The 26,207-nt window shown below is 39.2% G+C and overlaps 1 protein-coding gene across 1 annotated transcript in view; it reads left to right on the top strand.

The window, feature by feature from the left end:
• LOC129683867 (partitioning defective 3 homolog B-like) overlaps positions 1–26,207 on the top strand; it is a 176,508-nt gene that overhangs the window by 101,335 nt on the left and 48,966 nt on the right. Inside the window, exon 2 of the mRNA XM_055616856.1 lies at positions 21,533–21,634. Within this exon, the coding sequence (XP_055472831.1) occupies positions 21,533–21,634 (102 nt within the window). The remainder of the gene's footprint in view (positions 1–21,532; positions 21,635–26,207) is intronic.

Below are 26,207 nucleotides of genomic sequence, written 5' to 3'. Positions count from 1 at the left end.
GATAGATAGATAGATAGATAGATAGATAGATAGATAGATAGATAGATTAGGAAATGTTTTGTTTTTGGAAAATAATACAATCTCTTATTGCTATTTCTGTAGAAGTGAAAGTCTGGTCATGCTCTGTATCTGTGTGAGTGAGCTTGCACTGAACAGAGGTCTACTAAAAAAGCCCCTTCTCTGCCATTTTCAGGAAGCGATGACTCTACTTAAAAAATTATTTTCTCCTTAATCCTAAACAGTGGTGAACCAAGAATACTAGTGTGTTTTTAATTTCTAAATAAATAAGAATCTATTTTCTTTTAATTGAACAGTTTCAGATATTATCTGTTTACAGTCTATTAAGGTGGAAGGAAGTACTAGCTTTCTGACATTTTTACTCATCAGCACCCTACCCTTTCCTTCCTAAAAGATGGCTAAAATATTTAGCTAGCTCTATATTCTGTGCTTTCACTCATGTTCATTCTTGAGCTAGCAACTGGTTGGTTTCTGTCTTGTGCAAATTTTTGGTTTCTGTAGAGCTGATGTCTCATATTTGCTTAGTTTCCCTTGAACCTCATGCTTTCTTTCCACTCCTAAGAGTTGTAAAAAAAAAAAAATGAGTATCATTAAAATTTCCACAGAGTTAAAGCCATTGTAAAGTCTATCAATTTTTTTTTCTCTCATGGTTTTATTTTATTTTATTTTAAATTTTTATTTTTTTTATATCAATCACAGGTTATTTACTTTGTATCCCAGCTGTAGCCCCCTCATTCCCTCCCAATCCCACCCTTCCTCCTTCATCTCCTCCCTATTCCTCTCTAAGTCCATTGATAAGGGAGGACCTCCTCCCCTTCCATCTGACCCTAGCTTATCAGGTATCTTCAGGACTGGCTGCAATGTCCTCCTCTGTGGCCTAGCAAGGCTGCTTCTCTCTCGGGGAGGTGGGGGGAGGTCAAAGAGCCAGCCATTGAGTTCATGTCAGAAGTAGTCCCTGTTCCCCTTACTAGGGTAACACACTTGGATACTGAGCTGCCATGGGCTACATCAAAGCAGGGATTCTAGGTTATATCCATACATGGTCCTTGGTTGGAGAAACAGTCTCATAGAAGACCCCTGTGCCCTGATATATTTGGTCCTTGTGGAGCTCCTGTCCTCTCCAGGTCATACTATCTCCCCCTTCTTTCATCTGATTCCCTGCATTCTGCCGAAGGTTTGGTTCTAAGTCTCAGCACCTGCTTTGATACGCTGCTGGGTAGAGTCTTCCAGAGGCCCTCTGTGGTACTTCAGTGTCCTGGTGCGATCAGAGGTGGTTCTTCTGTAAGGTCTGTATGCTAGCATGTCACTTTGTATTTGAGAATTTCCTTTCTGCCTCCTCTGTGTTGTGTCTTCTGGTTCCGGCATTCATTTATGGAGCTCACTTTATTGAACACCTGTGAAGAGGTTACCTCTCTGGGGTTGAACGACAGACAAGAGAGCAAGATTAGTGTGTAGTCTTCAGTGTGTACACCTCTCTTGGCCTTATGTTTATCCCCTACTTGTGCCTCATTTCGTGGAGGCAGAAACTGTCTCTGATTCCCCTTTTCCATAGAGTTTATTTCTTGTATCCTGACAGGTAAGACAGGTGGGGAGACTATGTAGGGAGTCCAATCTTCCTTGAAGGAATTTTCAGGTAAGCTTTAGCCTGCCACCTCTACTTCCTGTGGAACTTGGTCTCTCTGGACTTCGTAGGAATGATTGGCTTTTTATTTTATGGTGGCTATTCCATCCACAGGGAGTTGGGCTTGACATTTCTGAGAGGTGATTACTTCTTTGTTTCTCTTTCTCTGACATACTGTTCTCTGAGTTACTCGTATCTTCTGTCATAAAAACAGACATTGAGTTCTGTATTGTTCTTTTCCTTCTAGTTCCATTGTTTAGAGATGATTTCCAGAGTAGCAGAGAAATAAGTAAGGTCTCTATAGTTCTAGCCAGGGGAGTGCATTAGGAGATGGTTTAAAATGAAAATATTTCTGTAACATTTTTCAAAACAAAAATAATTTATTTTCTGATATAGAGTAACATTTCTATAGCCACCTCACCTTTTGTTTCATATTAATCCATGTATAATTAATATGTATACTATAAAATACATGCAAATAATATTGTGATATAACTCTTTTTTTAAAAGTCTTTTTAAAAAATTTATTTATTATGTACAGTGTTCTAGCTGCATGTACACATACAGGCCAGAAGAGGGCACCAGATTTCATTATAGATGGTTGTGAACCATCATGTGGTTGCTGGGAATTGAACTCAGGACCTTTAGAAGAGCAGCCAGTGCTCTTAACCTCTGAGCTATCTCTCTAGCCCATGATATGGCTCTTAAGAATTTTTTCCTGTACATTGTCTACACTTTTTTTTCTTTTTTAATTTTTATTATTAGTTACATTTTATTAACTCTTTATCCCAGCTGTATCCCGCTCCCTCATTCCTTCCCAATCCTACTCTCCCTCCCTCATCTCCTCCCTGTCCTTTTTCAAGTCCACTGATTGGGGAGGTCCTCCTCCCCTTTCATCTGACCCTGTTTTATCAGGTATCTTTAGGATTGGCTGCAAAGTCGTCCTCTGTGGCCTAGCAGAACTGCTCCTCCCTTGGGGGTTGGGGAGGTCAAAGAGCCTTTCATTGAGTTCCTGTCAGAAATAGTCCCTGTTCCCCTTACTATGGGAAACTAATTGGTTACTGAGCTACCACAGGCTACATCTGAACAGAGGTTATAGGTTATACCCATACATGGTCCTTGGTGGAGTATCAGTCTCAGAAAAGACCTCTGTACCCAGATATATTTGGTCCTTGTGGAGCTAGGATCCTATCCTTTCCACGTCATACTAACTCCCCCTTCTTTCATATGATTCCCTGCACTCTGCCAAAGTTTTGGTTATGAGTCTTAGTATCTACTTTGATAACACTGCTAGGTAGAGTCTTTCAGAAGCCCTCTGTGGTAGGCTCCTGTCCTGTTACTTGTTTTCTCCTATGTCCAATGCACATCCCATTTGTCTTTCTGACTGAGGATTGATCATCATACCCCGGGTCCTCTTTCTTGTTTATCTTCTTTAGGTATATAGATTTCATTATGTTTATCATATCTTATAGGTCTATATAAGTGAGGATATACCATGTGTGTCTTTCTACTTTTGGGATACCTCACTTAGAATGATCTTTTCCAGTTCCCACCATTTGCCTGAAAATTTCATGATTTCCTCATTTTTGATTGCTGAGTGATATTCCATTGTGTAAAAATACCACAATTTCTGTATCCATTCCTCCGTTGTGGGACATCTGGGTTGTTTCCAGGTTCTGGCTATTAGGAATAAAGCTGCTACAAACATGGTTGAGCAAATGTCCTTGTTGTGTACTTGAGCAAATTTTGGCTATATGCCTAGGAGTGGTATAGCTGGGGCTTGAGGAAGCACTGTTCCTAATTGTCTGAGAAAGCGCCAGATTGACTTCCAAAGTGGTTGTACCAGTTTACATTCCCACCAGCAGTGGAGGAGGGTTCCCCTTTCTCCACAACCGCTCCAGCATGTGTTGTCATTTGAGTTTTGATTTTATCCATTTTGATGGTTGTAAGGGGAAATCTCAGGGTCGTTTTGATTTGCATCTCCCTGGTGGCTAAGGATATTGAGCATCTCTTTAAGTGTTTCTCTGCCATTCTGCATTCCTCTACAGAGAATTCTCTATTTAGCTCTGTACCCCATTTTTTAATTGGATTACTTGGTTTATTGCTTTTTAACTTCTTTAGTTCTTTATATATTCTGGATATCAGCCCTCTGTCAGATATAGGATTTGTGAAGATCCTTTCCCAGGCTGTAGGCTGTTGTTTTGTTCTGATGACAATGTCTTTTGCTTTACAGAAGCTTTTCAGTTTCATGAAGTCTCATTTATTGATTGTTGCTCTTAGAGCCTGTGCTGTTGGTGTTCAGTTCAGGAAGTTGTCTCCTGTGTTAATGAGTTCTAGGCTCTTCCCCACTATTTTTTGTAACTGATTTAATGTGTCTGGTTTTATGTTGAGGTCTTTGATCCACTTGGACTTTAGTTTTGTGCATGGTGATAAATATGGATCTGTTTGCATTCTTCTGCATGTAGACATCTAGTTGGACCAGCACCATTTGTTGAAGATGCTGTCTCTATTCCATTGAATGGTTTTGACTTCTGTATCAAAATTCAAGTATTCATAGGTGTGTGGGTTTATTTCTGGGTCTTCTATTTGGTTCCATTGATCCTCCTTTCTGTTTCTATGCCAATACCATGCAGTTTTTATTACTACTGCTCTGTAGTACAGCTTGAGATTGGGGATGGAGATACCTCCAGATGATCTGTTGTACAGGATCGTTTTGGAGATTCTGGGTTTTTTGTTTTTCCATATGAAGCTGAGCATTTTTCTTTCAAGGTCTGTAAAGAACTGAGTTGGTATTTTGATGGGAATTGCATTAACTCTGTAGATTGCTTTTGGCAGGATGGCCATTTTCACAATGTTAATCCTACCAATCCATGAACATAGGAGATCTTTCCATCTTCTGATATCTTCTTCAATTTCTTTCTTCAGAGACTTAAAGTTTTTTCAAACAGGTCTTTCACTTGGGATTAGAATCACCCCAAGGTACTTTATGTCATTTGTGGCTATTGTGAGGGTGTTGTTTCCCTGATTTCTTTCTCGGCCCTTTTGTCTTTGGTATACAGGAGGGCTTCTGATCTTTTTGAGTTGATTTTGTATCCTGCCACTTTGCTGAAGGTGTTTAACAGCTGAAGGAGTTCTCTGGTTGAATTTTTGGGGTCGCTCATGTATACTATCATATCATCTGTGAACAGTGACACTTTTTGTCTACACTTTTTGATATCTTTCCTAATAGGGTGAATTTTGAGTTCTTGTTTTTTGTAGTTATTTGCCTCCTGCCAGTCAGCATTTCTGTGCAGGACTTTTTCTCCCCTCCGTCTGTGGCTTAACGATGTGACGACAGTGCAACACTGTGGTGATTTATATAATAATGTTAGCTATACATATATGCATATCTTTGGCTACATTATTGCATGCTATAAGCCTGTATATTAAAGGCAGATGGCCAAACTTCGCAGTGCTTCTGGAACCATTTGTGGTTGAGTGCCATATTGTCTTGCTTATTCTATAGCAAACCGATACTTGAATAAAATTAAATATCATGTTCATAAATACTACTGCAATAAAAAGCTGCTATAAAATTTTAGGGCTTACTCCCAATTTCTTTCTCCTTCCCTCCTCTCTCTGCCTCTCTGCGTATGTGTGTGTGTGCACACGCACACATATGAGTGTATGAATGTGCTTGATCAGGTTGGGACATGAAAAGCAAGCAATCTAAGAACCACATTCTTATACTCACCATCTTTTGATCATAGGCACAGACAAGATGGTTTCTTTCAGTCTAAATTTGGCAGAAGAAAACCTGCCCACTGTTTGGATACTTTTTTTCTTAACACCTTTGCTCACATCTCACTGGCTTTCTTTCTTAGACCTTATAGGTAGCTCCTCTCTTTGCCCTCCCAATGTTCAGCTTTGAGGTCTTGGTATGGGTGATAGATAGGGTATTGGCACTGCTCATAGTCCAGGAAAGGGCAGGGCTGTGTCTAATAGTGGGGTTCACTACAGCACCGAACAAGTCAGAAATGACCCTGCCTTCTGGAGATTGAGAGTAAGACACCAACAATAAAGCTCCATGTGTATGTACAATCGTGTGTGCCTGTGGGAGAACCTGTGAGGAATCATTCTCAGTTCTGCAGGGGTTGAATACAGTAGAGCCTGGCATTCAGCCTCTGATTTTAAAATTGAATTATCTTCACTAGATACTTCTATTTCGGTGAGTATGCCAGACTATTCTTATTTTATGGCCCATTGAAACTAATAAGCTCTGTATCAGCAGTTAGGAAAGGAACATCTGTAACTTCCTTCTTTTACCTTCCCGGGGGCATTTTCATCTGACAGATAACTTATTTTAACACATTAAATGATGGTGTCCACTTTTCAGAATTTCAGCTCTTTTTGCAGAGTAAAGCTTTCATTGTGTTTGGCAGAGTACGGTTAGTGAAAAGGTGGTCACTGCTACCTGGTGTTCTTGCATATGGCTGTTCGATCTGATATGTGAGCCTGTTCTCCCACTCATGGGGGTTTCCTCTCCGAGCTTCACTTCCTGGTGTCTGTTCTGTGTGTGTGGCTGTTCTGTGTCTGTTCTGTTCTGTGTGTCCTTAGCCTTAGTGGATGGGACTTCCTTCTCAGGTCTGTCATTGACTCCCTCAGACATCACCCTATAAGTTTTCCATGATGCCTTGTCCTTAGTGCTGTTCCTATTGTAATAAAACACAACGACCAAAACCAACTTGAGGAGGAAAGGGTTTATTTTGCTTCCTCATCATTTCCATATTATAATCAATCATAGAAGGGAGTCAGGCAGGAGTTTGAGGCAGGAGCTGATTCGGAGGTCATGGGGCGGGGGTTACTGCTTGCTGGCTTGTCCCAATAGCTTGCTCAGCCTGCTTTCTTATAGAACCCAGGATTACTAGGTCTGGAATGGTACCACCCACACTGAGGTGGACACTAATATCAAGAAAACACACCACAGCTAGGTTCTACCACACCAACCATCCATCAAGAAAATGTAGGGACAACTGGAGAGGGACATTTTCTCAACTGACATTTCCTTTTCCCAAATAGCTTGAGTCAAGATGACATAACACTAGATGGTACATCCCCCATGTTTAAAAGTACAAGGCCCTGTTGCCACTATCCTCCCACTAATCTGTTCTTCCCTAAATTGCTTATCCCTTTCTAGCATGCCACTAAATTTCCTTGTGATGTTTAATTAAAGTAAATCACTTACTTTTAAGAACTGGCTTTTGCAGCCCTGTTTTATTCATAGATACCAAGATCCACATACATACTCACTGCATTCATGGAAGCCCCCTTGTGTGGTGTAAAGTGCCTTGCCTTCGTTCATGCTGCCCTTGCCAGTAGGAAAAGATCTAGTCCACATGACCTGAGCTTGCATGAGGTAGAGTGAGATGGCTCTCTGTGCTGCTCCCTGATGCTGTTGGCCTGTTAACTCCTTTCTGTTTCCCCTACAACAAGTAGGCAGGTTTAGGACTGGGATAGAGGTGACTGAGGTTCCTGAATCAAGAAGCCCGAGTTCTAGTTTGTGGAGGCCAAGCAGTAATAGTGCACAAGTAAGCAAAAGGGGGAAAGTTTATAGGGCTCTACTTGTGATGCTGGCTTTAGGCTGGGGAGTCTCTGAGGTCAATGCTGAGAGTTGGATGCTTGACCTCAGCCCCTCCTGCTCCCTCTACTGTGCTCACTGTGCTCCCCTTAGCCATATCTGTGATCCTCCTGTGATCCTCATTCTAGGGCAATGGCTAGAGAAATGAGCCAGCAGTAGCAAGCAATGTTATGCTTTTGAAGATTAGAGACAATCTCTCCCTCTCTTTATTGATGCCATATTAAAGAGTCATTTTACAAACAATGTGCGGGGGCTAAAGCTTAGGGTCTATTTGTTTGTCTTAGAGTCAACCTACTTTTATAAACCCTGTCACCAGGTACCCTCTCTGTTATAAATGAAAGTTCCTCATTCTGGGTTTTAATTTCTCCAGTGCTGCAGGCATATAACTGTTGATATGTAATGCTAGAGACTGGGGCTGTTGTCTATGGCATGTGTTAAACCATCACTTTCATTAATGTATACATAGATACACACAGATGGCAAGGAGTATCTTTCAAAGGTACAATTGGAGCTAGTCTGCAAAGCTGTCATTCCTAGATTAGAAACTAGTAAGTAGTTACCAGAAGTAAACTATGAGTTGTATAGATTTGTATTTTTAAATTTATTGTTAAAATTCATTTTTGAATAGAATATTCTTTAGGGTTTTATACTGGATGCACTACTGTAAAACTTTCCATCTCTCCCTCTCATTGGTGGGGTGGCTGCTTTTCTTCCCTGGCTGTAGGCTTCACATTCCTGTGGACCACACAAGTTTCTAAAACCTTGGCACTTAACGGTTTCCATTGTTTGTTTCCAATGAAGTTTTATAGTCCAGAGCCATGAGTGCCAAGGGTTTTTTTTTTTTTTTATTCAGCTGCTTTCAAATTATTTTGAGTCATTGATTTTCAGTGTTAGTAAGTTAATAATGCTTTAGTGTTTTAAAAATTGTTCCTTTGGAAATAAAAAAAGTCTATCAATTAAATACATATGCATTTTTGTTAATCTCAGATGTTTAATGTTTGAATTGTGTTTTATAACTTTGATTTTAAGATTACACTGTATTTGATCTTGATAGTTCATAGAAGGCTCATACTTTCATGTGCTGAAGGGGAATATCTTTTCAAGATCTATAGGTAAAGGAATTTTAAGTATTCTTATAAAGATTCTGAATATGTCTGATGTTACAGGGAGTAGATTTGAAAATAATTAAATATGTTCTTTATTTCATAAAAATCCACCTATCTACCTAGAGCTCTATATTCTCACATATGCTTAGGCTAATCACAGGATCAAGAAATGAACCTTTCAGCCACAGCATAAAACTTCTGAGTTTATGTATACAAAGCAAAATTTAAAAAAAGACACCGAGTGACTAATACTCTTTTTAACATTTAGTGAATATACACTCTAGGATACAAAATGTATACCTTAAATTTTAAACTATTTTCCTTTCTAATTAAAAAAGGAAATAAACAACACTTAGTTTATGAGTTAAAATGGGGTTCTCAAGGATTGTTATTCTGTTGAAAAATGTTTTTATCTAGAATTACATATACAAGGGAACACCTGTCTTTTCTGTGGCTTAACTTTGTGTGCTCTAGATTCCCGTCAGGAGGAGTCTAGAAGGGGCTCCCAGTGGCCAGTGAGCCAGTGATTCCTGCCATGTTTTGAATTGAGGAATTTATTAGTTGAGCTTTGAAAGTTCCATTTCTTTTCTCTATCTTCCTCTCTCTCTCTTTCTCTCTCTCTCACTCTCTCTCTGTGTGTGTGTGTGTGTGTGTCTGTGTGTGTAGGGGTGGTGGTGGTGGTTTGGTACTTCTAGAGTGAGAAACTATCACATACAAAAGGCAAAAAAGTATCTTTAACCAACGAAATTCTCAGCTTATCTTAAATTTGTGTATAGATTAATGAAGTTTTAGGTACCATAGTAAGATACTTGAATGACTGACCAATTGGGAAGACTGAAGTATGTTGGTTGTGCTTACAGATTTTCTACTTAAAAGACACTGTAAGTCTTCCATCAGGCTGAGTTGCTGAGTCCTGTGCATTTGTATCACAAAGATTTCTTACACAATGGAATATTACTCAGCAATAAAAAACAAGGAAATCATGAAATTTGCAGGTAAATGGTGGGATCTGGAAAAGATCATACTGAGTGAGCTATCCCAGAAGCAGAAAGATGAACATGGTATATACTCATTCATGTAGACATATAATAGAGGATAAACCTACTAAAATCTGTACACCTAAAGAAACTAATCAAGAGGGAGGACTCTTGCTAAAATGTTCAATTTCTATCCAGAAAGGCAAAGAGGCTAGACATCAGAAGAAGGAGAAAAGGGAACAAGTCAGGAGCCTGACACAGAGGACCTCTGAAAAGCTCTGCCCTGCAGACTATCAATGTAGATACTGAGACTTATGGGCAACCTTTGGGCAGAGTGCAGGGAATCTTAGGAAAGAAGTGGGAAACAGTAAGATCTGGAGAGGACAGGAACTCCACAAGGAGAGCAACAGAATCAAAAAATCTGAGCACAGGGGTCTTCCCTGAGACTGCTATTCCAACCAAGGACTATGTATGGAGGTAACCTAAGACCCCTGCACAGATGTAGCCCATGGCAGTTCAGTATCCAAGTGGGTTCCATTGTAATAGGAACAGGGACTGTCTCTGACATGAACTGATTGTCCTGCTCTTTAATTACCTCCCCCTGAGGGGGAAGCAGCATTACCAGGCCAAAGAAGAAGACAAGGCAGCCACTCTTGATGAGACCTAATTGACTAGGTTCAGAGGAAGGAAAAGAAGTCCTCCCCTATCAGTGGACTTGAGGAGGGGCATGCATGCAGAGGGTGGAGGAAGGGAGGGATTGGGACAGGAGGAGGGAGGGAACCACGGGGGGGATACAAAGTGAGTAAAGTGTAATTAATAAAGAAAAAAATGGGAAAGAAAGAAATTTCTTTAATTGTAGATTCAAAGCCCTTTCTGGGGTTTTAGGTGCTGTAGTGCTGAGAATTGGAAGAGATGTTTAAGTTTACACAGTGCCCATATTTTACACTGTAGCCTGGTCATATTGTGGCTGTGATATATTATAGCCTTGATATAAGAATAGAGGTGAAGAGCTTATGCTCCAGTGTTATGCAGTACACACAGGGTTTTTGAAAGATTTTCCTCATGCTGAACTTCAGTCAACTTCTCTGTTGTCAAGATTACCTTTTCAAAGTTGCATGTAAGTAGCCACATTTTCCCTTGATGTATAAGGCTTTTAATTTGATGGAAGGCCCCATATGGCCATTTAATTTTTATGTATTCACATATAAAAGTCACATTAAGGACAAACAGGGGATCCAGATTTTAATAGTATAGCTAATCTACTCAGTATGATCGCTGAGCATGGATCCGAGATGTAATCTCAGCAGCAGGGACTCTTATTTACCTCTGTGGTGTCATTCCCCACGTACAATATTGGCAGTGGGTCTGTCTCTGGCCTGACAATGAACTAAGTGCTTAGAGTGAGAATTTTTTACATAACATGTTCTTCACTAGTTTACCTCCAGTCCTGGATAAAAAGAATATAGTCTTAGTCTTATTGAGAGAAAGTACATTTTCAACATTGCATCTTCCTCGAGGTCATTCAGAGGTAATTATAGTAAGCACCTTTCTCCCTTACCTGTCCTGTAAGCATCTACTGCCTCATGAACTGCAGTTCTACTCTCTTCAAAATAAGGAGTATTTCCCCTTGTGTCTTCTAATTTAAATGAACTTGTGGCCTTTGATCACCATGGTTACTGTCATGGTGTTCTCTAGTTGGTTAATAATCGTCTCTTAAAATCTGACAAAATATTTTAAGTGTAGTGTGGCCATATCAGCACAGGCTTAGCATGGTTCTTGCTGTATTCTGGAACTAGTACTTAATGTCATACTCTGAGATAGTGTAGTGGCTAGCATCATTTTATCAGACTTATTTTAAAAATGGCTCATTTAAGTTTTTGGTCATCTGAATCACCCTTGTAAATGACAGATGCTTGAGATCCTGGTGGTCAATGAGCCATATGTTTTGTTGGTAGGATAACCTACCCCTCCATTTTTACACAATGCCTACATTCCTGTGATTTTTTTTTAATATTGTTTATTTCCTGGAAATTTAGACTGCCATTCTGAACAGCCTTCCGGGGGCTTTTATTTTTATATCAGTGGCAGTGTAATGAGTGAAGGGAGTGATTAGGTACTTCAGTTGAAAAAAAAAAAAAGAGCACATTTTTGAAGGCAAACAATTCTTTACATTTTATTCAAATATCTCTGAGGTATAGCACACATGTAGGAAAACGCACAAATCAATGTAGACTCACACACAGATCAAGAAATAGAATGTAGTCCAAGAAGTTCTCTTCTTTCTCTTTTCACTCACTGTCCCTCTGCTTGTGTTGTAAAATAATTATGACAACCTTGAACATACTGTGCATAAAATCATACAGAAGTACTTTAAAAAAATGTTGTGGCTGTGTCTGCAGGATGCTATTTTGTGTTGTTCATTCATGCTAGTGTATGAACTTGTAGTTTGTCATGCTTGTTGATGTACAGGAGTCCTTTGCAGTGCATACTACTGTCTCCTCTATGGTGATGAATATTTGCTTTATATCTTGAATTTTAAAAATAGGAATAAGTTCTGGTAGGGAGTCTGAGTACATGTCTTTTGTTAACTTTACATACTCATTTTGGTTTGAGAAATAGGTGGAATGGCTAAAATAATTGGGAAGTTTATGGAGTGGCTGGTTTTAAATTTTAATTTTTTGTGTTATCTATCTATCTATCTATCTATCTATCTATCTATCTATCTATCTATCTATCTATCTATCTATGAGACAGGGTTTCTACATGGTTCTGGCTGTCCCAGAACTCACTATGTAAAGCAGGATGGCCTTAAACTCAGAGATCTGCCTGCTTCTGTCTTCCAAGGTCTGGGAGGAAAGACATGTGTCAGCTATGCCCGGCTGACTTTAACTTTTAAGCTGATATAATTCAGGAGCTCCTTGAAAAGGAGGCTCGGTCTTGGATTGTCTGCATTAGGTTGGCCTGTATTCATGCCTGTGATAGATCCTCTTAATTGCCTTAGTGGAGATGAGATGACCCACCCTGAATTATCCTGGGCTGAGCCCTGCATTGAATGCAAAAGGGAGCGAACACACTGGGCACCAGCAGACATGGCTTGACTCATTGCTCTCTGCTCTGGACTAGAGGTTCTCTGTGATGGATTACTACTGCCTGGAACTCCTACAATGGTGGACTGTCACCTGTAGTTGAGAGTCGGGTTATTCCTCCATTAAGTTGCCTTTGTCAGGGTATTTAATTACAGTGCTAGGAGACAAAACTAAGGTAGTCTATGTTCAGCTTACTTACATTTCTATGTTATCTTTTGCAAGATAACTATCCTTGTGCACTTTAGTGGGCTCTACTTCTAGTTCTGTTGCCTCACGTTCCTGACCTTTACCCAAACCTTGCCTAATTTGAGAAAGATTAGCAACTTCTCAGTCTATGACAAATTAAAAAAGTTTAATTTGTCCTAAAGTTTAATAATCTTTAGCAGAGATGTCGGGAATATATGTTAGAATAATTTTAACATTTGACTTCTGATGCTATTATAAACGTTATCATTTAAATGTTTGGATACTATATTGGATATTATAATTTATATTGGATATTATAAATAGTAACATTTAAAATCCTATTATTATATATGTTATAATAAATATTGTTTTATTTAATTATTTTTTCTTTATTGATATTTTTGGTTACTGGTTTTCCAATTTGCTATAATATTTTAAAAGAATATTATTAATTCTTCAAGAATTTTATAGATTGTATTTTATTCATATTTGTCTTCTCCCATCAAATTCATTCTCCTTTCAAATTCATCCCCATTTTCATACCTACTTAACTTTCTGTCCTCATTCATTCTTTTTCTTTTTTAATTTATTTTTTATTTATTACAATTTATTCACCTTGTATCCCCTCCCTCAGCCCCTCCCAATCCCACCCTCCCTCCCTCATCTCCTACCATGCTCCTCCCCCAGTCCACTGATAGAGGAGGTCCTCCTCCCCTTCCATTTGACACCAGGCTATCAGGTCTCATCAGGACTGGCTGCATTGCCCTCCTCTGTGGCCTCCTAAGGCTGCTCCCCCATCAGAGGGAGGTGATCAAAAGCCAGCCCCTGAGTTCATCTCAGAGACAGTTCCTGTTCCCATTACTAGGGACCCCACTTGGAGACTGAGCTGCCGCAGGCTACATCTGTGCAGGGGTTCTAGGTTATCTCCATGCATGGTCCTTGGTTGGAGTATCAGTCTTAGAAACGACTCCTGTGCCCAGATTTCTTGGTTCTGTTGCTCTCCTTGTAGAGCTCCTGTCCCTGCCAGGTCTTTCTATCTCCCCCTTCTTTCATAAGATTCCCTGCATTTTGCCCAAAGTTTGGCTCATTCTTTTTTTCTTTTTAAGTGCATGTAGTCCAATCAGCGCTGTCATATAATCTTGGATATGTGCCCATCCACTGGAACACATTAGGTCTATAGGGGCCACACACGGAAACAGGCTTTTCTACCCCAGCATTTGTCAGTAACCAATAAACGGGGCATCTTTATCATACAACCTCCTACCAAGGCTCAGGGGATCTCTGCCACAATGTTTTACTGTGAATGGTTGGAGTGTGTTTCTCTTTCTTTTTCTGAACTCATTGATGTGATCATCAAGTTTCCACTGACTTTTTCATATTAATTATCTAAGTGACCATGGTTAGCTTTTAGATTTTAAACCATTTTTGTACCAATGCAATACATCCCATCTGATCATGATGCGTTAGTTTTATACGTCACAGAATTTGACTTTATATGCCTTAAAACGTTTTCATACGTATCAGGAGAGAGAAACTACAATAAAGGCAGTTAATGCCTGCTGGGAAAAGGGATGAACAAGGGGTGAACCCTTCTGTTGGTTGTCCAGTGCAGAGTGGTCAGCCCTGAAACCATATGCATACAGACAATAAAAAAATGGACTCAGCAGGCTGTATTTATGTAGTTTTTACACACACACACACACACACACACACACACAAATACTTATTTACTTATATCATATGTAGCTATGATTATGATAATCAGAGGAAAAGGTTATCAACTTGATAGTTGAGAGGCCTGGGTAGGGTTTGAGGGAAGGTAGCTGGGAGGGGCTGGAAGGAAGAGAGGGGGGATAGTATCAATTAAAAACAGAAATTTAGTGAGATTAGTACATGTGCCATGTACACTTGTTGAAATGTGTTTTCAGGCTGTTTTAGTTTCATTACAGTAGACATGCATTTCAGTGTTTTTGTAGGTATGGAATAAAGAAATTATGTTTAATCTGTTACTTGTCTTTAAACGATTTTCTCTTTTGGTTTTCTGGTCTTTGGTTAGGAGCATAGAACTCTGCATAGGTTGTGCAGGTTAGGGTGTGTCTGTTCATTGGCAATGCTACCGAAAATGTGCAGGGTGAGAAGTCTGCTCTTCTTGCTGGATTAACTCTTTATCCTGGCAAAACAACCTTCTCTGTCTTTGGTAACACTTCTTCCCTAAGGCCTCCTATGCATGATAATAGTGAGACTATATCATCTCTCTTTTGATAGGATTATAGAATTTTGAGCCGAAAGTGAATTTACAGAGGTACTTAGTCAGGTAATCTTCCTGTTTCTATAATATAAGATTAACTGTCATGTTACTTTCACCAGCTATTACTTTGGACCCACAATGAAACCCATTGCACCTTTGTATTTTTTTATTTTTATGCTTCTGAGGAAGCATAGTTTATTAAAATTCCCTCAGCAATGTTGATCTGTTTGGCTTTCTTCTGAAGTTTGGAAGAAGTTGGATAATCAATTCTGGGAAAATGAAGTCACCGTTAGAAGCGAATTAGGGATGAATTGCAATATCCTTTATATGCACAACTGCCTTTGTGAATCACAGGACCCGGTCAGTGTTTGTGTCCTGGGCAGCTTTCTGAAACCTACATGGCCTGGTTACTGGTTTCTCAGAGGCTCTTTCACTCTCTCCATACCCCTCTTTAGATTTGTCCCATGTCTTTTCCCTGGATGCCCTGCAAATCATCTTTCTCTCTTCTTGCCTTTGAATAGAAAAGAGAAAGACCCCAAAGCATTATGATAACAGAATTATCTGACTTTCTGTATATATTCATTTTCATAATTCTCCATCCAATTTCCGGTCCCCTAAACTCACCTACGCATTGTTTCTTCACGTGGTTGCCCCTGCCCTGCGTTCTCATGATCAGGAATTCTGTTTGGAAACTTTTCCAGTTGCCTCTCTCACTTCTGCTCAGGTACATTGAAGTGAGGAATTTCTGTTAACACCCACTGATTCATCTAGACTTTGACCTATACATAATACCTAGTACAAGAGACCCTGGGGTCCTGCCCCTTAATAAGGATGGGTCAGCTGAAGCCCAATGTAATAACTTCAGTCAATTTACTTATATTCAGATAGGGAAAGACCCATTCCTCCCCCTGAGTTCCATGCAGTTATGTCTTGTAAAGTTATTCTAAAAGTATCTTTAGAAAGTGTCATAAAACATGTATTATAGGTTGAGTATATCACCCCACATTTTTTCTACATATAAAGAAAAGCATTTGACTGTGATGTTTATGGAGTAGCTGACTTTGAATAAGTCATCTTATTTCTCTTATTGACTTCCTCATCTGTGAAGCGGATTAATAATTATTTTATGAGGGTATTTGAGGATAGACAAGTTACTCATATAAAACACCTGCTACCTATAGTGCCTAGCTAAAAGTAAATATGGAAATACATTATCTGATGGCATTAATCTCAAGATGTGCAGGGGTAAAAGGAAGAGGAGGGTTGAGGGCAGGGACAATCAGTGATCGGCCCAGCTTGAGACCCAGGCCATGAGAGGGAGCCCACTCCAGACACTGTTAATGATATTCTGCTATACTTGCAGACAGGAGCCTAGTGTAACTGTCATCAGATATGCTTTACCCAGCAACTGATGGAAACGGATGCAGAGACCCACAGCCAAACATTAAGTGGAGCTTGGGGAATCCTGTGGAAGAGGGAGATAAAGGATTGAAGGAGCCAGAGGGGTCAAGGACAGCACAAGAAAACCTACAGAATCAACTAACCTGGGCCTACAGGAGCTTGTAGAGACTGAACTGCCAACCAGAAAGGATGCATGGGACCGAACGAGGCTGTCTGCACATAATGTAACAGTTGTGCAGCTGAGTCTTCATATGAGATGCATAAAGTTGGAGCAGGGCTGTCTCTGACTATACTTGCCTGCCTTTGGAGCCCTTTTCCAGAACTGTGCTGTCTTGTCTTGACTTAATAGGAAAAAAATGTGCCTATTCTTTCTGAAACCTGATATGTCCAGGCTCATTGATATCCAGGAGAAGCCTCCACTTTTCTGAGGAGAAGAGGTTGATTGGGGTTGTAGGTGAGAGGGAGGGACTAGGAGGAGAGGGTGGAAGGGAAGTTATGATCGGGATATAAAGTAAATAATTTTTTAAAGCAACAAAGAAATCTCATTTGTGAATTCGTGCTATGAAATGTCCATGCTCTGCAAAGAAAATTATGTCTTTTCCATTATTTCCATTATTTTCCATTCTACAGTTGTCCTTGAATTCTAGTGGGCATGATGATTCCAATGACCAGGCACTAGGAGCCCAGGCGCATGCTTGAGCTCTGTCAGTGCCACTAGGAGTTCAAGTTCAATGCAGTCCTTCAGTCACTGGCTTTTCATTTGCAGTGATTTTTTTCATTGGAACTTCATGTCACTGCAAACTGTTTTTTTTTCCCCTTCTTCTACTTCTAAGTATTAGCTTAGAGACATGCATGTTTCTCCTTTGTTTCCTGGCATAATTACAGCACATGGTTTGCTGGTCTGCTTCTTCAGGCATTGCACATGGGAGATTACAGTTATTTCATTCTCAGGTTAATATAGTTTTTAAGGCATAAGTCAAATTTTATGTCACTTATCCACAGCGAAGTTTCTTTATTAATGCCAGTACATGTTTGGAACAATTTCTGTATTTATTCAATGCAAATACCATTTTACTATCTTGTTCCTTTAATTAATATTTTTGTTCTAGTTTCTCGTATTTATCCCTGTAGGCTGGCTTATTCTGGTTTCAAATTCCAGAAAGATTTACATTAACTGTCTATTATTAAAAGGAGAGAAAATACGACATACAGTATATTAGTTTTCAATACCTTAATAATCCCTGGAGTATAGCTAATAAGATCTTTTGAATTGCAAAATGAGCACATGCACCGAACTATTTAAAATAGTACTTATCTATGTTACAGATATGTGTGCTACATGAATGTAAACTGAATGTCATGATCATGAAAAAAAACATTAAAGTGATCCAAGGGATTAATTGTGAACCATGACACACATGTGTATCTTTCCATATTTGATTGTATTTTTTTTTCTGATGGAAATAAAGCCATGTAAACAAAATGCAAACTATTGACTGCAATGTTATGGTTGAAATGTTTACATTCATAAAAAGGTCAGAGTGAATTTACGATCTTGTAATAGCTGTTGGCTGCTAATACTGAACCCATATTCTTAAAGTGATCTATGGAACCATAGCTGAATGCCACAGAGACAGGACCATGGTTAGATGGGTTCTTGTTTATTGATTCTCCTATCTTGAATGTATTAAAAACTCACCTGAGACTGCTGTTTTAGAGCTTGCCTGTTTTTCTCCAGGATTAGATATGTGAGCATATGAGTTTACTCTTTAAAAAAAAATATATATATATGTATATATGTATGTATATATATGTATATATATATACTGAGTGTGTGTATGTGTTTATATATATATATATATGTGTTGGAGATACAGAGAGAGGAAGAAGAGAGAGACAGACACAGAGAGAGACAGAGACAGAGACAAAGAATGGCACCTTGACACATGTGAAGAGATCAGAGGACAATTTCAGAATATAGTTCTGTCCTTTTACCATGGTTCCCAGGGGCGGAAATGAGGTCATAAGGCTTGCAGAGCAAGTGCTTTTACTTCATGCACCATCTCAACTGTCTCACTTTTGTTTTAGTGGATGTATAAAATGACAGAATTAGTGTGGGATAGTGATTTAAAATTGCATTTTCATTGAGGGGGCAGTACTATATAATGACCATTTTGTTAAATGTGAACACACATTTATGAAACTGCTTGAAAAAACTCAGTTTATATTCATACTCTTTTAACCAGTTGAAGTATCTTATACCTATGTTTTGCTCTCTAAGCTGGCTTAGATTCCCTAACAGTTTCCTAGGAAGGAGTCCTGTGTGGCTTCATAGCCTCTTCCTGCTATCATTTGTCAGACATTTTTGTTATAATGATAAAAAAAAAATCCTACTTAGTGGTTTTGTTTTATTTTGTTTTTCAGTTGTTATTTTATATTTTTCCTATTTTAAATCAGAACTTAGTTTCCTTCTGTTCATACCTTTGGTTTATACCTCTTAAAAGGAAGTAAGGTGGAATTAATGTGTCTTGCAGTTGCTAAGGATGCTTGTCTACTTTAGTTTTTGGTGATCTGATCTACTCTCATGAATTGAGCCCAAGGGAAAAGCAACCCGCAGTGTTCTTCTTTTAACTACTTCTATTTAAAGAGGCATTTCCAAAATATCTCCCATTCTATAACTATAGTGTGCTGGTTAGTGTTTGTCAATGACACAAACTAGTGACACCTAAGAAAAAGGAAGCTCAGTTGAGGAACTGTTTAGATTAGATTGGGAAGTCTGTAGGTCATTTTATTGATTGCTAATTGATGCAGATAGGTCCAGCTCACTCTGGTCACTGTTAGTCTAGGCAGGTGGGCGTGGACTCTATAAGAAAAGTAGCTGCTGGTGAGCCTAGGAACAAGCCATTAAGCCAGTGAACTCCACTGCCTGCCTCCAAGTTCCCACCTCAGCTTCCCTTGATGACAGATGTAGCCTATAACCCATGTGAACTTTGCTCTTTCCCAAGTTGCTTTTGGTCAAAGTTTACCACAGCAACAGAAAGCAAACTAGATCATATGATTATATGTCAACAAATTGCATCTACAGACCTGGTCCTACTAAAACACACACACACACACACACAACAACAACAACAACAACAACAACAACTCAGTGCAATTAATTAACTTGGACTTTGTTCCTTAGCAGACGGTAAAAAACAAGTATTCTTGGTTGTGTATCTGTGTGGAGAAGCGTGTTACTTGTGGCATGGCTGTATCAGGATTGAACCTCTGGAGGTTTCTAGGAAACCAATGTAGTCTGCTGGCATTGTCTTCTGTATAAACTCAGGGCACCACATCTGGAACCTTACTTCCTGTATTTAGCTCACTGTTGCCAACACAGTTGCTTTGAGTTGGTCCAGGTCTCTGGTTACAGGATCTGAGAGATGGGTATTCTGTGCTTTGCTTATCTGTTTTCTTACTGCTCATAGCTTTGGCTTCTCATCTGCGTAACAGAGGTAGGTATTTCAAGTTTCCTACTCTATTATTAGTGTTTGCACTTATAATCCTAGAATTAGAAGCAAATGAAAGCCTTATTCTTCCTAGAATTGCTCTTCAGATACTCTATTAAAAAATAGCGACATAATTTTGAGATATTTAAAGCCTAGTGAATGAAAATGCCTTCAGACTTTTAAGTCTATCATTGAACCATTTCATGTTGCATTATTATAAAGTTGTATATTTGGGCCACACCTCAATAGCATGCCCTAGCTTTTCACCAGGGGTCACAGGGAAAGCTGTATGGTAGTCATTTCTATTAGCTTTTGTAAAAATCAGAATTGCATTCTGTGGGTTTTGTTAGCTCTTACTCTTAATAAAGATTCATTTGATAAGGCTTAAAGCTTTATCCTAGGAGGATTTCCATCTCTTTTTAGAAACTGGAATTTGTTCCTTTACCAAGCGTTTTATAGCTTAACGCTTTTGTACTTTTTGAGGTTAAAAATCATAGAACCAAGTTGATTTTAGCTTGACTATTCCTTAAAATCTCTACTGATGCTTTAATTCCCCCTCATTCGTTGGCTTATATTCTTTCCCATTTTATCATTCTTTATTTTCTTACTTTTCCTGGAAATAGGCAGCATACAAAAAATTGAAAAAGCTATATCATATTAGACTGTTTTTTAAAACTAAGAATTTAAAAATAATTAAATCATAAGGTCAATTCTGAACACAGCTACCCAGGGATTAGCATGTTGTGGGAAATGGGAACAGAGCTGGAGCTTTTCTCTGGGTACCATTAAAATACCAACATTGAGGAGGCACAGTGAGTGTGGAGAGTGAAAAAGGCAAAAGAGTCTGTGCAGTGACCTTTCCCTTCCCATTTCCACTGTGATTTTCTGAAGTGATAGCTGTGAGAATTTTATATTACAGCTTGAACTATCTAAAGTTGAGAAAGCACCTTCAAGATTATTCTCCTTTAGTATATTTTTGGCATTACTTAAGCTGGAATATGCTTTTCAGGTTGTCTGGGTGAGTCATTTTCTACATAGTAATTTGATTTCAGAAAAAACAAACAAACAAACAAAAACAAAAACAAAAAAACTCTGAGATGGGTATTTTTTAAGCTAAACAGGATAAAAGTGACAATTATTTATATGAAAGACCTTGGTTTTTGTCATTAGAAGTTTTACTAGTGTGTCAACTTGACACAAACCTAGACGTATGTGAGAAGAGAAATTCTTGATAGAGAAAAATGTCTCTGTAAGATTGGCCTGTTGCCTGCTCTTTGATCACCTCCTCCTGGTGAGGTGGCCTTACTCGGCCACAGAGAAAGAGGATCCAGACAGTCCTGAGGAGACCTGATAGGCTGTGGCCAGATGTAGAGGAAGGACTTCCCCTATCAGTCGACCAGGGCAGGGATATAGGGCAGGAAGAGAGAGGGAGAGTGGGATTGGGAGGGAATGTGGGAGGAGGTTCTGCCAGGATACAAAGTGAATAAACTATAATTAATAATAACAATAATAAAGATTGGCCTGTAGGGAAGCTTGTAGGGCTTCTCCTTGATTATTGATGACTGTAGGGGGCTGAGCTCACTGAGTATGGGGCCACCCTGGGTAGGTAGCCCTGGGTGCCATAAGGAAGCAGACTGAACCAGCCAGTAAGCAGAACTCCTTCAAGGCCTCTGCTTCAGTTCCTGCCTCCAGATTCCTGTCCTGTGTGAGTTCTTGCCTTGATTTCCTCCAGTGACTGATTGTTTCCTGAGAGTCATCAAATTTACTTTTTTTCACCACAGGATCCTGGGTACTGGGTGAAGATTCATCACTTAGAATACACAGATGGAGGAATCCTGGATCCGGATGACGTCCTAGCAGATGTTGTTGAAGACAAAGATAAGGTAGGCGACTCTGAAAACGTTTTTCATCTTCCTTTATCAAGCAGCCTATTTTCAAGCCATTGGATTCCTTAACAACTTGTGTGTCAGTTATTATTAAAGGATACCATCTGCTGAGATTTCACCTGGACAGCTCATAAATCAGAGTTCGTCATCAAATGCTTGCATGAAGTTTATCGAAGTTGGGGAACTTCTTTGTGGTGGTCTAATTCGCAGACTCTTCATTCTCAAGAGTTCCCAATACATCTCAATAAATTAGTGTCAGCCAGAGAGGCTGTTGGAGTTGCTGCTGCTGGCTCCGGAGTTTATTCCAGACAGTTGCCAAATATTCATCTTAATGCCTGAGGTTGTAACGTGTTTTGTGTTTTATATTAGAGAATGTCGTGGGATAAGGATGACTCGTGGAGAGCTGTGGTGTAGATTTTTCTTAAAGTAGATGGCACACTCTATCATGTGACTGTCTTCCTTCAAAGTCAGTCTCCACCCCTACCCCAAAAGAAAAGCATTACATTGAGTACGTTGAATATTTAGGAAACTTTAAAAGTGTTCTGTTAACTGTTTGGGAACAATTCATCAAAATATGGCAATTTAATGGATTTTTTTCTTCTTGCTACTTTGAGAATGGTATAAAGTAAGCTATTCCATGGAAATATCTTGGATTATTGTGATCAAAACACTCTGTTTATTATGAACTCTGTGTTATCCTCAGAAATGGAACTGCTTCCAAGGTTTCTTCTGTATACCCTTAGCACTGTTTATAGTAGGCTTATTTATATTTGTGGCTCAGTGTGTGTGTGTGTGTGTGTGTGTGTGTGTGTGTGTGTGTGTGTTTTCAAACTTACATTAATCTTTTGCATTTTATATTTTCTCTTGACGCTTGGTTTGACTTATTCTGTAGGGTAGGTAGCCATTTCACAAGGGAATTGTATCTCTAAGTAGATTGTCAGCTTCTACAAGGCAGGGACTAAAGGTTCTTACCTCTCTTGTGTTCCTTGTGTTAATAGTATCTGGTAAGGCATTTAATGACAGTTCTTTTGTTTGTGGTTTCTAAAGACAGGGTTTCATTTTAGCTGGTCTGGCTGGCCATGAGATCAAGTGATTCTCTCATCTCTGTCTCTTGAGCACTGAGTTTACAGCCTGAGCTTTCACCTCCCCCTGGGGGGGGGGGGTGTTGCCACGCCACAGAGGAAGATGGTGTAGCCAGTTCTGATGAGACCTGAATAGGCTAGGGTCAGATGGAAGGAAAGCAGGACCTCCCCTATCGGTGGACTAGGGGAGGGATATAGGAGGAAAAGAGGGAGGGAGGTTGGGATTGGAAGGAGACCAGGGAGAGGGCCACAGCCGGATACAAAGTGGAAAGAAAGAAAGAAAGAAAGAAAGAAAGAAAGAAAGAAAGAAAGAAAGAAAGAAAGAAAGAAAGAAGGAAAGAAAGAAATGCAAGGCAAAACAGAATATTGTATGATTTTTCCTCCTTATCACACTGAATGGTGGGCATTCTCTTACCTTTTCCTAGTGCACTTTCTGCTTCTTCCAGTGACAGTTGAGATACTTGGCTTGATTGTTAATGATGACGGCAGACTCCATCTCAAATTGCCCTGCCAGTGTATCCACACAAAAAGCAGGGAAATGTTCCATTCAAGAAGGGACATAAGAAACTGTCTCACCCTAACCTTATTCCAAACCCCATTTCAGGAAGGAAGGTTCTGTTATCAGTACCTACGGAGGTCTGTCTGTCCAACACAGTTCTTTCCTCTGATGCATTCTTTCAACTGTTTCTGAAAAGATTTTTGAAACCATAGCCTGTTTATTAGCCACAGAAAAAGCTGTGATTATGTGTGTCTTTTGAAATGGGACTAGGCACCATCATTAAATAAGAAGACAGAGGGAGACAATTAGTTAGAATCCTAGCAGAGGATTCCTGCACATCAGGTACAGCTTCAGCTATTTTCTGAATGCACTTTCATGCCTTTCCATGAAGTCTGTCATTGTTCTACACAATCGAGAAGGATTTGCACTTTTGTGCCTGTAAAAAAAAAAAAATACTCCAATTCCTTCTTTTGTTAAAAAAAAATAGCAAAAAAGAGAGCTGTCTTATTTTTCCTGATGTTCTCTGTGCAGTCTTAGATTTCTTACAGCTCTGATGTCTAGTGTGGAAGCAGGGCCCGCCAAACTCCTTTCCCTTACTCTGCAGTCAGTTTAGAGTGAGTAGTAATTTCAACCGATGGTTTGTGGATCTCCTGTGGCCTATCAAGCCTTCCCAAGAATGTTCAAGGCTCAGTTGGGCTTCAATAACCACCTGTTTGTAAACTGGCTGCCTACTACTCTTTCACAGATAGAATATGGACAGACAGCAGGCACAAAGGAGCTCAGAGGGATGTGCGTAATCATGCTAAAATCAGAATATTTCCATTCCTGGGATAGGCTGCCTGCAGGGGGAACTGGCCACAAGAGTCTGTTGATAGCCTGTAAGCAAGGCACGAAACAGCAAAGGCAAAAATTAGAACCCAAAAGCACTGACAGCTATTGTTGCTACACTTATGGAAAACTCATCAGTGCAGTACAGCGTAGGCTAGAAACTAGAGGCGGAATATTTGATGTCAAATCAGGGAAAGGTCTAATAGCGTTTACTCACAAGTTGTTTGCTGAAGAGGCGACTTCTAAATCCCATGGTCGTGCTACTCAACAGCAGACTTTTAAAACAGTTACTCACATTGTGAATTGTTTTATTTTTGGCATGGCTAAAGAAGGCAACTACGACATCATATGTGAAAGTACGTAACTTTTATGAAAACTGAATTGCTGCCATGACATTATTAAATATATATAGACTAGTACATACGGTACACCAATGTCTACCTTTGGCTAGGTTCTGCAGATGGAAGGGGCTAAGCTTGGAGGCAGTGCTCTTAGCTCAGCCTGAGCTTTGTTTGTGGTATAGATGCTCCTTGGGCAGAGTAAAAGCTTCTCATCTGCCTTATTTATATTCAGGTTCAGCAGTTTGTTCAATGGCAAAATGTTAGCTACTGCGATGTTAGTGTAGAAGAATTATGTGTTGAATGTCCGTTGCTGGCTTTTGATACTACGGCACTATTATTACTGTATTTTCACTTGCAAGTTTTGATTTAGAACAGCTTGTTTAAGTCCCGAAACATCAAAGAAACTAACTTAAGGTACATTTTAATAGTTTTAAAGTTATTAAATTGCTCAAACTAGTTTTATAAGAAGATACTTGATTAATATGAGACAACATTTGGATTAATATATTATTATTATGTGAAAAATGAAAATGCCAACAGGACTAAATTTAGAATGAGAACACTTTTATGAGGACACACTGTCTGCTAACATACTTAGCCCTCAAGGATCTCATATCATAATCAAATAGCGACTAGTATGCACAGTGAGTGAACTCATGACCTAAGTCCAGACACACTGCCACGTTTCTCTCTGAGAACACTCTGTTGCCCTCTAGTGGACGGCACAGCCACTTAGATGCAGGCTCAGAAGACACTTCCTGATTTTGAAATTCGACACCTCCAATTAGAAAATGCCTTTCAGAATTGGGTAGTAAAGGGAGAGTTTACGCATAAGTATCTGTGCTCTCTGACTTTTCTAAAGACTCCAAGGGCATTCTTTGCATTTATAAACCTTGTTTATGTTTTTGGGTTTCTCAGCTTCCTTTTAACTGACTGAAAAGTTGATAGCTGATTGTGATGAGGCGTGCGTAATTTTCAGAGGGTAATTAGATAGTTCATGGTATAGATTGCGGTTGTTTTGGGAAATGGGGATGCTACATTAAAACTTTTCTCAAAGAACCTGAATAATTATTTTTTAGAGCCCTGCGTTGTTTTTGAACACTTTATTAGTGATACTTTCACCACAACATAAAGTATTTCTTTTAAATCTATTTTATTTTCTTAAATGATAATATGGTGATTTTGATTCTAAAACTCTTACTTTTTTTTTTTTTGGATCTCAAACTTATTAAGTGCTTAGAAGAGGTTTGAACAGTGCTTTAGAAATAGATGCAAAAGCTTATAAAGAAGGAAAGAGATACTTTTTTGATAAGTTTCATAGCATATGTTTCAACATGACTTTCTGCCCATGGAGTTATGAAATTATAAAACTTTAGATCCAAAGTATAATAGTCCTATGAACTAAACTTAACATCTTCCCTGAGAGGAAATATGTGAAGCAGGAAAGTGCCTTGGCCTCCACGTTGTCTATGGCTGGTTTCTTTCCTGAGTCCATTTTCGCATTTCCTTCTTGGAACTCCAGAAATGGAAAGGATCAAAGCTACTGTTTCAGGGTAATGTCTGCCAGAGGATTTCGCTGTGTTCTCTTTTCTACTTTTCTTTTCTCTCTTGTGTCAATTGAATATTCTTCCCATGGTCTTTGAGGCTTGAAGCCAGAAATTATTTCAAAAATTTTAATTATTTATGAACAAAGTTCATTTTTAAAAATCTTTTCTCATGTATTTATCCCCCTCTTTGCATTTCCAGAGATAATAATTTTAAATTAATAAAACTCCAGGCTAAGGTTATGGTAACTGATAAGGAATGATCTTCCATTTAGT

The sequence above is a fragment of the Psammomys obesus genome, unplaced genomic scaffold (genome assembly GCF_907164565.1).
Source record: "Psammomys obesus unplaced genomic scaffold, mPsaObe1.curated_primary_1811, whole genome shotgun sequence".
Classification (NCBI taxonomy): domain Eukaryota; kingdom Metazoa; phylum Chordata; class Mammalia; order Rodentia; family Muridae; genus Psammomys; species Psammomys obesus.
Note: the sequence above shows the minus strand (reverse complement) of the source record. Positions and strands in the feature narration are given on the sequence as shown.